The 14,309-nt window shown below is 44.3% G+C and overlaps 2 protein-coding genes across 4 annotated transcripts in view; one reads left to right on the top strand and one right to left on the bottom strand.

Moving 5' to 3' along the window:
* Positions 1–14,309, bottom strand: part of ZBED4 (zinc finger BED-type containing 4) — a 34,181-nt gene that overhangs the window by 7,004 nt on the left and 12,868 nt on the right. The window lies entirely within an intron of this gene.
* Positions 1–14,309, top strand: part of ALG12 (ALG12 alpha-1,6-mannosyltransferase) — a 57,976-nt gene that overhangs the window by 36,522 nt on the left and 7,145 nt on the right. For 2 of the 3 annotated variants that reach the window (XM_055374456.2, XM_063704600.1), the window contains exon 10: positions 13,148–13,261. In XM_055374456.2, the coding sequence (XP_055230431.1) occupies positions 13,148–13,235 (88 nt within the window). In that variant the 3' untranslated portion in view covers positions 13,236–13,261. Of the gene's footprint in view, positions 1–4,361; positions 5,448–13,147; positions 13,262–14,309 lie in introns of those variants that run through there. The other variant, XM_063704601.1, reaches the window with a different exon arrangement.

Genomic DNA, 14,309 nt, shown 5'->3' with positions numbered 1-14,309 from the left:
GCCTGGCCAACAGTGAGATCCTGTCTCAAAAAAACAGCAACTGTATTTCTATAGATGAATTAGAAAATGAAAAAAAAATTTTTTTGAGACGGATCACTCTGTTGCCCAGGCTGCAGTGTGCGGCGGCACGATCTCAGTTCACCGCAACCTCCGCCTCCTGGGTTCAAGTGCTTCTCCTGCCTCAGCCTCCCAAGTAGCTGGGATTGCAGGCGTGTGCCATGACACCCGGCTAATTCCTTTTGTATTTTTAGTAGAGACGGGGTTTCGCCATGTTGGCCAGGCTGGTCTTGAACTCCTGACCTCACGTGATCCACCTGCCTCAGCCTCCCAAAGTGCTGGGTTTACAGGCGTGAGCCACTGCGCCTGGCCAGAAAATGAAACATTTTTAAATTCCACACATAATGTCCAAAAGCATGCATGAAAGCATGAAATAAGAGATAAATTTTTAAAAATATGCTTGTTTTAGTATACAGGTATACAAGTATACAGGTCTTAAAAACAAGACCTGTATACTGAAAGCTGCAAAACACTGCTGAAATTAAAGGCTTTTAAACAGATGGAGAAATATACCAAGTTCATGGATTAGAAAACTCAATGTTGATATCAGTATTTTCCCAAATTGACGTATAAATTCAATATGATCCCAGTCAAAATTCCAAAACGCTTTTTGCAGTAGCTGATAAACAGAAGTCTACAATTGATATGGGATACAAAGAATCAGGAATAAATAAAATTATTTTGGAAAGAAAGAACAAAGCTGGACTCACAGTCACTTCCACTTCTAGCCATGATGAACAAAACAAAGGAAACCAGGTTGACCTCAGACAACTCATAAGCCAGACGCCGTGCACGAAACGACGTTTTCAGACTCTGGAGAAGAGAACGCACAGGACAGTGATCACAGAAGTGTGAAAGCTAAAGAGGGAGCCCCACCTGCCCTCACTCACGGCGGGGCTTCCAGGCTTCCAGGCTGCGGGGTGGGGAGTCGGAACTTGGCAGAGCCCGGTGGTCTCGAACATGTCCCGAGCGCGGGGGAGGAGGGAGCTACGCAGACCTGCGGAGGTTCCTCGTGTCTTTGGCTGAATACTGATCTGCATCTGCATTTGAGGAAGCCACCCTCAGAGAACCACAGGGGAAAAGAACTGCCAGGGCTCCCTGGAGGCTGGGATCAGCTTGTGTTTCCACCAACAAGAGTGAACAGCAAGCAGGGTCAGAAGGGTCCGGACTGAACAGTGTGGGCTTCACAACAACGGCCGCTCTTTTAAGCCGTGTTAGGAGCCATCCGAACACGGCTTAAACGCCAGCCTCAAGAGGAGGAAACGGTCTATGACTAACTTTACTACAACCTAAAACAAGTCTCAACAGCATTTAAAGGAATATAACAAAATCCTGCCCCCAATAAAGTAAAATACAAAATGGCTGACAAAAACAACTAGACCTGCAATGAAGCGGGAGAAAACCCTCTGACCAGGAGAAAAACCAACCAATAGAAACAGGCCCAGACACTGACCAGGAGAAAAACCAACCAATAGAAACACGCCCAGACACTGACCAGGAGAAAAACCAACCAATAGAAACAGGCCCAGACACTGATCAGGAGAAAAACCAACCAATAGAAACACGCCCAGACACTGACCAGGAGAAAAACCAACCAATAGAAACACGCCCAGACACTGACCAGGAGAAAAACCAACCAATAGAAACATGCCCAGACACTGACCAGGAGAAAAACCAACCAATAGAAACATGCCCAGACACTGACCAGGAGAAAAAAAAAACAACCAATAGAAACAGGCCCAGACAATGACCAGGAGAAAAACCAACCAATAAAAACAGGCCCGGACATAAGACAAATAATAAAATTAGTGGACAAGGACATTAAAACAGCTATTGTAAGAGCGGATATAGTGGTGTGTGCCTGGGCAACATGGCAAAACATCGTCTCTGCAAAAAAATACAAAAATTAGGCTGGGTTTGGTGGCTCACGCCTGTAATCCCAGCACTTTGGGAGGCTGAGGCAGACGGATCAACTGAGCTCAGGAGTTTGAGACCAGCTTGGCCAATATGGCGAAACCTGGTCTCTACTAAAAATACAAAAATTAGCGGGGCATGGTGGCACGTGCCTGTAATCCCAGCTACTTGGGAGGCTGAGACAGGAGAATCACTTGAACCCGGGAGGCGCAAGTTGCAGTGAGCTGAGATCACGCCACTTCACTCCTGTTTTCGTTTTTTTTTTTTTTTTTTTTTGAGATGGAGTCCCGCTCTGTGGCCAGGCTAGAGTGCAGTGGCGCGATCTCGGCTCACTGCAACCTCCACCTCCCCAGTTCAAGTGATTCTCCTGCCTCAGCCTCCTAAGTAGCTGGGACTACAGGCATGCGCCACCACGCCCGACTAATTTTTTTGTATTTTTAGTAGAGATGGGGTTTCACCATGTTGGCCACGATGTTCTCTATCTCTTGACCTCGTGATCTGCCCGCCTCGGCCTCCCAAAGTGCTGGGATTACATGCATGAGCCACCACGCCCGGCCCACTCCCGGCTCATTTTTTTTATTTTTAGTAGAGACAAGGTTTCAGCATGTTTGCCAGGCTGGTCTCAAACTCCTGACCTCAGGTGATCCACCCACCTCGTCTTCTAATTCTTTTACTACTGTATTTTGAAGAGCATAAGTTTTTACTTTTGATGAAGTCCACTTCACTCATTTGTTCTTTATGGATTGTGCTTTTGGGCTTGTACCAAAGAAATCTTTGCCTAATTCAAAGACTTTCTTCTGTGTTGTCTTTTAGAAGTTTTAAGTTTTATATTTAGATCTTTGAAGGATTGAAGTTCATTTTTTTGCACATGGATGTCTAACTGTTCCAACACAATCTGTTGAAAGGACAATCCTTTCTCCATGAAGTGCCCATGTAACTTTGTTGAGAATTGGTTGCTCGCATATGTGTGGATCTATTTCTGGATTCTCTATTCGCTCCACCAATCTCTTCTTCGGTGTTTATACTGACCACATAACCCAGCTGTTCCACTCCCAGTTATTATTACTCTTGAGAAATGAAAGCCTATCTCTGTATGAAGACTTTTTTTTTTTTTTGAGACAGTGTATCACTCTGTCACCCAGGTTGGAGTGCAGTGGTGCGTTAGCTCACTGCAACCTCCGCCTCCCGGGTTCAAACGATTCTCCTACCTCAGCCTCCTGAGTAGCTGGAATTACAGGTGCCTGCCACCACGCCTGGCTAATTTTTGTATTTTTAGTAGAGACGGTGTTTCACCATGTTGGCCAGGATTGTCTTGAATTCCTGACCTCAGGTGATCCGCCTATCTCGGCCTCCCAAAGTGCTGGGATTACAGGCATGAGCCACCACGCCTGGCCTCTGTATTAAGACTTACATATAAAATTCACAGCAGCTTTATATGTAGTATCTAAAAACTAGAAGACAAATTGTGATACAGCCCTACAATGGACCATTATGCAGCAATAACAAAAGAATGAATGGATACACGCAACACGGATGAATCTCGAAACAATCCTGCAGAGTGCGGGAGGCCAAAGGGCAGGTCTGTGCTGGCGGGAGGAGGGGCCACGAGGGGCAGAAGACACAGTCAGGAGGGATGCATGCGTCCATGCTGCCTGCAGGATGGGTTTATGGATACACAAGCATGTCCATATGAAGATTCATATGCAAATGTTCACAGCAGCTGTTTATGCATACTATATGGATATGGATATATATTTATCAGATTATGCACTGTAAATATGTGTAGTTTATTGTATATCAATTATACCCAAATAAAGCTGTTTTTTAGGCCAGGCGTGGTGGCTCACACCTGTAATCCCAGCACTTTGGGAGGCCAAGGTGGGAGGGATCATACGAGGTCAGGAGTTCAAGACCAGCCTGGCCAACATGGTGAAACCCCGTCTCTACTAAAAATACAAAAATTAGCCAGGTATGGTGGTACATATCTGTAATAATAGCTACTTGGGAGGCTGAGGCAGGAGAATCATTTGAGCCTGGGAGGCGGAGGTTGCAGTGAGCTGAGATCATGCCACTGCACTCCAGCCTGGGCGACAGAGCAAAACCCCATCTCAAAATAAATAAATAAATAAAGCTGTTTTTTTGAGACAGACAGGGATTGTCAGAATGAATAAAAAAGCAAGACTTCCTATATGCTGCCTACAAGAAACACGCTTTAAACATAAAGACACAAACAGCTTAATCTTTTTCTCGTTTAAGAAAAAAAATTGCAGCTCACTGCCAGCGTTCATTTACTTTTACATAAACACACTCTTTGAGGCTGAGGTAAATCTGACTGATTTTCAATGTGAAAATAAAACATAAAAACTGTTCTTGGAATTATTTCTAAACAGAACTAACATCAGAGTCATCTGAATCATCAGAATCATCTATTTTGGAAAAATCGGATTCATCAAAGGACTCTCTGGCCAGCAACTGGGAACGATGTGAACACCACGTGTGGGAACGCTGTGTCTTCTGGGATTTGACGTTTTCAGCAACTGAGAATTCCTATATTTTGTAAATGGAAATACCACTACTAAAAACAGAATGCCATAAATAGAATGAGGTCTTTTGTTTCCAAAGTCGATATACTTGAGCAATGCAGAAGTCATCATGAAAACGAGAGATTTCGTGGCAAACTTATCTTGGGGTAAACACTGCAGCTGCAAGCACTGCCGGTGAGTGTTCTCAGGGCAAACAGGAAAAGGGTTAAAAACAAATGGATGGAAAAAGGTATACCATGTTAATACAAACCGAGAGAAAGCTGGAGTGGCGACATTAATACCGGGTAAAGATTTAAGAATAACATACTAAATATAACAAACAACATCACAAAATTATAAGGGGGTCAATTCATCCAGAGCGCATTCTCCCAAAGGTGCATATACCTGCAAAGAGACCTTCAAAACCACGAAGCAAAGCTGAGAGAACTAAAGGGAGACAAGATAAGTCATCATCACAGATGGAGATTTCCACAGAACTATTCAATAAGTAACGAACAGGTACATAAAAATCAGTAAAGACACGGAAGATTCAAAACAACACTATTATCCAAGTTGACCTAATGGGCATTTATTGAGCAGTCCAACAACAACAGAATACACATTATTTACAAGTGTACACAAAACCTTCACCAAGACAGACTCTTCTCTGGACAATAAAGCAAACCTCAATACATTTAAAAGAACCAAAATCAAAGAACGGTTTCTGACAAAGGAACTGAATAAAACTTCAGCAATACAATAATATCTGAAAAAATCCAAACTATTTTCAAATAAATAACACTTTTATATTACACGCAGTATCAAAGAAAAAAAAATCAAAAAAGTAAAGCAAATTTAATCCCAAAGTAAGCAGCAAGAAAAAAACAATAAAGATGTGAAATCAATGAAATAAAAAAAAAAGAAAAAAAATCAATGAAACCAAACTCTGGTTCTTGGGAAAGAGCAATAAAATTGATAAGCTTCTACAAATATTGATTAGAGAAAAAAATGGAGAAGACAGAATTTACCACTACCAGGAATGAGACAGGGAGTATCACTACAGATCCTACATATACAAAAGGATAGTAAGGAAACATATAAAAAATTTTATAAAAATAAATTCTGCAACTCAGATGAAATGGACAAGCTGGGCGGGGTGACTCACGCCTGTAATCCCAGCTCTTTGGGAGGCCGAGACAGGTAGGTCACCTGAGGTCAGTAGATCGAGACCAGCCTGGCCAACATGGTGAAACCCTGTCTCTACTAAAAATACAAAAATTAGCCGGGCGTGGTGGCGCGCACCTGTAACCCCAGCTACCTGAGAGGCTGAGGCAGGAGAATCCCTGGAACCCGGGAGGTGGAGGCTGCAGTGAGCCAAGATGGTGCCACTGTACTCCAGCCTGGGTGACAGAGCAAGACTCTGTCTCAAAAAAAAAAGAAAAATAAATAAATAAATTATGCAACTCAGATGAAATGGACAAATTACTTGAAAGACAGAAACTACAAAAACTCAAGAATAAGCTGATTAGCCTTTTATTTACAAATTGAACTTATAGTTGAAAAACCTTCCCACAGAGAAACTCCCAGGCCCAGATGACTTCAGTGGTGAATTCTACCAAACATTAAATAAAAAAAAAAATACAAATTCTTCCAGAAAATAAAGGAAGAAACACCTCCAATTCTTTATATCAGCAGCATTACCCTGATACCAAAACTAGCAAAGACATTACAATAAAAGAAACAACTTGATACCCTATGAACACAGAAAAAAAAATCCTTAACAAAACTGTAACAAATTAAATTAAGCACTATGTATCAAAGATAATACGTCATGATTCATCACAGGAATAAAAGGTTGGTTTAATAGTCAAAAAATTAAAACAGGCCGGGTGCAGTGGCTCACACCTGTAATCCCAGTACTTTGGGAGGCCAAGGTGGGCAGATCACCTGAGGTCAGGCGTTCAAGACCAGCCTGGCCAACCAACATGGTGAAACCCCGTCTCTATTAAAAATACAAAAATGAGCCGGGCATGGTGGCACACACCTGTTTTCCCAGCTACTCAGGAGGCTGAGGCAGGAGAATCGCTTGAACCTGGGCGGGAGGTCGAGGTGCAGTGAGCTGAGATTGAGCCATTGCCCTCCAGCCTGGCGACAGAGTGAGACTCCGTCTCAAAAAAAAAAAAAAAAAAAAAAGGCTGGGCATGGTGGTTCACGCCTGTAATCCCAGCACTTCAGGAGGCCGAGGCGGCTGTATCACGAGGTCAGGAGATCAAGAGCATCCTGGCCAAACTGGTGAAATCCCATGTCTACTAAAAATACAAAAATGGTGGTGGGCACCTGTAATCCCAGCTACTTGGGAGGCTGAGGCAGGAGAATCGCTTGAACCTGGGAGGCAGAAGTTGCAGTGAGCTGAGATCGCACCACTGCACTCCAGCCTGGGAGATAGAGCAAGACTCCATCTAAAAAAAAAAAAAAAAAATTAAAACAATACATTAGCAAAAGGAGGAAAACCATATGGGCATGTCATTCGATGTAGAAAAACATTTGCCAACACTTCCACCTCTATTCACAGCAAAAACTCTGCACAAACCAGGAATAGAAGGAAACATCTTCAGCCTTATGAGAGGCATCTGGAAAACAGTGCAGCTCCCATCATACTCATCAGTGAAAGAGTGAGTGCTTCCCCTCGGCATATTCTACCCAGCACTGGATGGGAGTCTGCCCAGGCAGGAGGCGGCTGTCAGAGAAAATCAGAACTGCCTTGATGGGCAGACGACAGGGCCATCGATGTCATAAAGGTTGTAAGGCCTCTACAAAACTAGAGCTAAAGAGTAAGAGAGTTCAGAGAGGCCACAGGACTCAAGCTCATTCTTGTTCTCGGCACGGGCCAGCTCCCCGGGAATGTCCTTTCTAATTTCAGGCATCTCTCCTCCCTGGTGGCAGCGCCGCCCCATTCCCCAGCCCTTACGTTCTCATTCCAGGATGATCTTGTCCTCCACGCTCCTCGCTCCAACCTACAAGGTGGGCCGTGCATCCCTGTGGGTCGAGAAGAACCCAGCTGTTCTCTCTTCAAAACAGACATCTCATTCTAGGTTGGTCTTGACTCTCTGAGCCTTTCTTGGGGCTGCAGGGTGCGGGTGAGGAGGTGGGAAGACCCAATACCTCATATCACCTCGTATCACCACACCTCGCTTGACTGCATTTTGCAGATACTTTTTTTTCCCCCAAATTGGAGGTTTGTGGCAATCCTGCATCAAGCACGTCCATCGGTGCCATTTTCTAACAGCACGGGCTCTCCACCTCTGTGTCACATTTTGGTAATTGTGGCAATATTTCACACTTTTCCATTATCACGATATCTGTTATGGTGATCTGTGATCAGTAATCTCTAATGCTACCACTGTAATTAACATGAGGCACCACAAACCACACCCATATAAGACGTGAACTCAACTGATAAATGTGTGTCCTGATTGCTCCATCAACCAGCAGTTCCCCGTCCCTCTCCCTCTCCTCCAGCCTCCCTCTTCCCTGAGACACGCGAGAAATTAGAATTAGGCCGATTAATCCTCTACATGTTCAAGTGAAAGGAAGTATCACGTCTCTCATTTTCAAAAGATAGAAATTATTAAGCTTAGTGATGAAGGCACGTCTAAAGCTGAGAGAGGCCAACGTGAGGACTCTTGTACCAACAGCCAAGACGTGAATGCAAAGGAAAGTTCTTGAAGGAAATCCCTGGCTGTAGTGGCTCATGTCTGTAATCCCAGCACCTTGGGAGGCCAAGGCAGGTGGACTGCATGAGCTCAGGAGTTTGTGACCAGCCTGGGCAACATGGCAAAACCCCAGCTCTACAAAAAATTAAAAAATTGGCTGGGCGCAGTGGCTCACGCCTGTAATCCTAGCACTTTGGGAGGCCGAGGTGGGTGGATCACAAGGTCAGGAGATCAAGACCATCCTGGCTAACAGGGTGAAACCCTGTCTCTACTAAAAATACAAAAAAATTAGCCGGCAGGTGCCTGCGGTCCCAGCTACTCGGGAGGCTGAGGCAGGAGAATTCGCTTGAACCTGGGAGGCAGAGGTTGCAGTGAGCCGAGATCATGCCACTGCACTCCAGCCTGGGCGATGGAGTGAGTCTCCATCTCAGGAAAAAAAAAAAAAAAATTAAAAAATTAGCCAGGCTTGGTGGCACACACCTGGAGTCCCAGCTACCTGGCAGGCTGAGACGGGAGGTTCGCTTGAGACCAAGAGGTTGAGACTGCAGTGAGCTGTGATCGTGACACTGCACTTTAGCCTCGGTGACAGAGCAAGACCATGTCTCTAAAAACAACAAAAACAAAACCATGTGTGATTCCTGGGAGGGGAAAATACCAACATTACCAGGAGAATGGGTTGAAGGAAGTCAATTCTAACCCTCATGAATGACTCTGAGGGGCTCAGACTTCAATGGAGGAAGCAACTGCAGATTTGGTGGAAAGGGCAAAAACTAGAATTATACACAGAACCCAAAGATACGGCGGAATTGCTGTACTCTCAGGATAAAACTTGAGTGAATGAGGAGCTGCTGCTTAGGGATGAGCAAAGAAACTAGTTTCTTGAGATGGAATCTACTCCTGGTGAAGATGCTATGAACACTGTTAAAATGACAATAAAGATTTTGGAATATTCTATAAGCATAATTGATAAAGCAACAGTAGGGTTTGAGAGGATTGACTACAATTTTGAAAGAAGTTCTACTGTGGGTACAATGTACACTATGGAGAACTCTTTCATAGAAGAGTTCATCGATGTGGCAAACTTCATTGTCTTATTTCAAGAAATTCTCAGCCGGGTGCGGTGGCTCACGCCTGTAATCCCAGCACTTTGGTAGGCCGAGGCAGGCGGATCACGAGGTGAAGAGTTCGAGACCAGCCTGGCCAACATGGTGAAACCTCGTCTCTACTAAAAATACAAAAATTAGCTGGGCATGTTGGTGTGCACCTGTAATTCCAGCTACTGAGGCAGGAGAATCGCTTCAACCCAGGAGGTGGAGGTTATAGTGAGCTGAGATCACACCACTGCACTCCACCCTGGGAGACAGAGTAAGACTCTGTCTCAAAAAAAAAAAAAAAAAAAGAAAGAAATTGTCACAGCCACCCCACCCTTCAGCAATCTGCACTCTGACTGGTCAGCAATCTGCACTCTGATTGGTCAGCAGCCCTGGACACCAAGGCAACATCTCCTCCCAGCTGAGATTATGAGTCGCTGAAGGCTCAGATGACTGTTGGCATTTTCAGCAACAAGCTTTTTAAAAATCAAGGTAGGTACATTGTTTTAGACGTCATGCTATTGCACGCTTACCAGACTACATTATACTGAAAATGTAACTTTTTTTTTTTTTATTTTTGAGACAGAGTCTCGCTCTGTCGCCCAGGCTGGAGTGCAGTGGCAATATCGGCTCACTGTAAGCTCCGCCTCCCAGGTTCAAGCTTTCTCCTGCCTCAGCCTCCTGAGTAGCTGAGATTACAGGTGCGTGCCACCACACCCAGCTAATTTTGTATTTTTAGTAGTGACGCGGTTTCACCACATTGGCCAGGCTGGTCTCAAACTCCTGACCTCGTGATCCACCTGCCTTGGCCTCCCAACGTGCTGATGAATTAACTTTTAAAAGAGAATTCTAAGCCAGGCACATTGACTCACGCCTGTAGTCCTAGCACTTTGGGAGGCTGAGGCAGATGGATTGTTTGAGCCCAGGAGCTTGAGACCAGCCTGGCCAACATGGTAAAACCCCATCTCTACTAAAAAAAAATATATTAGCCAGGCATTGTGGTGCACACCTGTAATCCCAGCTGCTTGAGAGGCTGAGGCATGAAAATTGCTTGAACCCTGGAGGTGGAGGTTGCAATTAGCCAAGATCGCACCACTGCACTCCAGCCTGGGTAACAGAGTGAGACTCCATCTCAAAAAAAAAAAAAAAAAAAATCTATCTTTTAAAAATACTTACTGAAATGTAGCTACGTGAATTATGATTTTGGGTATTTGCTTCAAAATAACTGAGTGGATTGTAACAGAAACAAAAATTGACAACTGGGACCTAACTAAAGAGCCTCTGCATAGCTGAAACTATCACAGCAAAGGAGACCATCGACAGAATAAACAGAAAACCCACTGAATAAGAGAAAATATCTGCAAACTATGCATCTGACAAAGGTCTGAAATCCAGAATCTATAAGAAGCTTAACAAGAAATAAAATAACCCCATTAAAAAGCAAGCAAAGGACATTAACAGATACTTCTCGAAAGGAGACATAAAAGTAGCCAAGACGTGAAAAAATGCTCGACATCAACAGTCATCAGAGAAGTGCAAATCAAAACCACAACGAGATACCATCTCACACCCATCACAATGGCTTTTATTAAAAAAAGAAAAAATAACAGATGTTGGAGAGGCTACAGAGAAAAGGGAAACTCAAGCACTGCTGGCAGGGATGTCAATGAGTTCAGCCACTGCAGAGAGCAGTGTGGAGTTTTCTCGAAGAACTAAAAACAGAGCTACCATTGGACCCAGTGATGCCACTACCAGGTATGTACCCAAAGAAATAAATCATTCTACAAAAAAACCCCACATACACATGTATGTTCATCACAGCACTATTTACAATAGCAAAGACATGGAATCAACCTATGTGCCTAGCAATGGTGGACTGGATAAGGAAAATGTGGTATATCCACACCATGGAATATTATACAGCCATAAAAAAGAACAAAATCATGTCCCTTGCAGCAACATGCATGCAGCTGGAGACCATCATCCTAAGTGAACAAACACAGGAACAGAAAACCGGATACCACATGTTCTCACCTATCAGTGGGAGCTAAGCATGTGGTACACAGGGACATAAAGATGAGAACCACAGGTGCTGGGACTGCGAGAGTGAGGAGTGAGGGAGGGAGGAAGGGAGGAGGGGATAAGACTGAAAAACAACCTATTGAGTACCATGCTGACGATCTGGGCGACAGGATCATTCTTATCCCAAACTCAGCATCATGCAATATACCATGTCGTGAACCTGCACATGCACCTGATGAATCTAAAATCAAAGTTGAAATTCTTTTTAAAAATAAAGCTTTTTAAAAAGTGAGTGGAGGACACAGATGAAATGGGAATGGCTATGAACTGGTAATTCTGAAGCTGGGGATGCGTGCACAGGGTTTATTATGCTACCCTTTCCACTTTTACGTATATCAGATTATTTCCATGACAGCTATTTTAAGAAAAAAACCAATGAGATACACTGCTGACTTTTTAAGAGAAACAATGTAAACCAGGAGACAGAGGAATGACATCTTCAAAGCTGTGAAAAATGAGAGCCAAACCAGAATTCAGCAAGCAGCACAAATATTCCCTGAGGAATAAACAGGAACTAAAAAACACCATCAGACAAACCAAACACAGAACATGTCTCTAAGTGACCCACACTAAAGTCCACGCAAGAGTGTTCTCCAGGCAGAGATGAAATAATCTGGTCTGGAGGACGAGTGCTGCCAAAAAGACCCGAGGTGGATAACCGCCATGCGGGTACGAGGTAGGCAGCCGTGCACTCACTGTTATGGGTGCCTCTGCCTTTAGGCCCTTCCAGAGGAAGCACTAGAACCCATAAACACACACACCAACATGCATGTGTGTACGTGAATCAAAGCCACAACTTCACACTGACACCGCCAACTCTGCCCTGACCCTCAGATCACAAGACCGAGCATCCCCCTTTCCACAACCGTGATTTTTCTTTTCTTTTCTTTTTCCTTTTTTGAGACAGTTTTGCTCTTGTTGCCCAGGCTGAAGTGCAATTGCACGATCTCGACTCACCCAACCTCCGCCTCCTGGGTTCAAGTGATTCTCCTGCCTCAGTCTCACAAGCAGCTCGGATTACAGGCATACACCATCACACCCGGCTAATTTTTATTTTTTATTTTTTTTTGTATTTTTAGTAGAGACAGGGTTTCTCCATGTTGGTCAGGCTGGTCTCAAACTCCCAATCTCAGGTGATCCGCCTGCCTTGGCCTCCCAAAGTGCTGGGATTACAGGTGTGAGCCATTGCGCCCGGCCTGCATCCGTGACGTTTCAATCCACCTCTGGGAGGCTGGGCTCCCACTCTCCTGGCAGATTTCCTCATTTGCTCAACCCTACAACACATGCAGGAAGTAGCTGCAGAATTACTAACCCAGGCCACCAAGAAAACAAGCCTTCTAGCTGGAGATCACAATTCATTTATAATTTTTATCTTTATACTTGAAAGTTTACAATCACATCGTGTCCAAGAGTTTCTTGGGTCAGTTTTCATTTTTCTTTTTTGTTGGAGGAGACAGTCTCGCTCTGTTGCCCAGGCTAGAGTGCACTGGCACAATCTTGGCTCACTGCAACCTCCGCCTCATGAGCTCAAGTAATCCTCCCACCTCAGCCTCCTCAGTAGCTGGGATGACAGGTGTGTGCCACCACCCAGTTAATTTTTTGTGGAGATGGGGTTTCACCATGTTGCCCAGGCTGGTCTCGAAGTCCTGATCCTGGGTGATCCACCAGCCTCAGCCAGCTTCCTTCCTCAAGTGTAGTTATTTTATTCATTTGAAATATAGTAAGCTCATTTGTTTGCTTGTAACACTGCCTATATTTTATTTTTTAGTTTCCCCAAATCTCTCAATAAAAGGAAAACTAGAACAGTAAAACCACAATCCTCTGATGTTATCAACAACAACAAAAAAGAAGACTGACAAGGTCTTTCCGTTAACCAACAAATGTAAGTGGAAGGGACAAACCATGAATATGGGTAAGTGGGTCCCTGACTTAATGGTGGTTCAGCCTACAAACCTGTAACTTTACGATGGTGTGAAAGCCACTGGCATTCAGTACAAACTGTACTTTGAATTCTGAATGTTGATCTTTTCCTAGGCTAACAACATATGGTGTGACACTCTTACATGAGATATTCAACACTTCATGACAAAACAGGCTTTGTGTCAGGTGATTCTGCCCAAGTGTGGGCTCATGTAAGTGTCTGAGCACATTTGAGGGAGGCTAGACTAAGCTATGATGCTCGGCAGATCAGGTGTATTAAATGCATTTTCCACTGAGGGTATTTTTAATTGATGATGGGTATATCAGGATGGAAGCCCCCTTGCAGTCAGTATTACAAGGCCTAGATGGTATTAGATCTGTGCAGCTGGAAAAGAAAGACGTCACCAAGCGTGTGATACACCAAGCATCCCCAAGTAGCCAACAGGTATCACTGGACGGCCCACAGAACCAAGCTGCTGAGGTGGGTGACTTTCTGCACATCTGCAAAGCAGAGGAGGGTCAGGGTCCAAGGTCCGATCTGGGGCAAAACAAAACAGCTGACACTTCTTTCTGGGGCAAAAACTCGCATGAAGAGAAGCTGCTGGGCCTACCAGGCCACCCAGAACTGACAGAAAGTCAGCGAGAACAGAGAAGACTTGAGCAATACCGTCAGCCAACTGACCCAGTGGACGCACTGGAGTGCATCCCCGACCGCCGCTCCCACCACCGCCTGGCACACGCTTCTTCAGGGGCCCAGGGAACCTCCCACAGTACAGACCACATGCCGGCCCATAACATACACATTGGGCATTTCAAAAGGACTGAAACTATACAAGTCCTCTAGACACAGTGGAGTTAAATTATAAAGCAAAAGAAAGAAATCTGGGAAATAAGCAATTATTTGAAAACAAAATACAATTCTAAATAACTCATGGGTGAAAAAGAAACTGTGAGGGAAACTGGAAAGTATTTTCAACTGAATGACAATAAAAATGCAACCCACCAAATGT

The sequence above is a fragment of the Gorilla gorilla genome, chromosome 23 (assembly GCF_029281585.2).
Source record: "Gorilla gorilla gorilla isolate KB3781 chromosome 23, NHGRI_mGorGor1-v2.1_pri, whole genome shotgun sequence".
Lineage (NCBI taxonomy): Eukaryota > Metazoa > Chordata > Mammalia > Primates > Hominidae > Gorilla > Gorilla gorilla.
The sequence above is the reverse complement of the archived record's forward strand: the minus strand, read 5'-3'. Positions and strand labels throughout refer to the sequence as shown.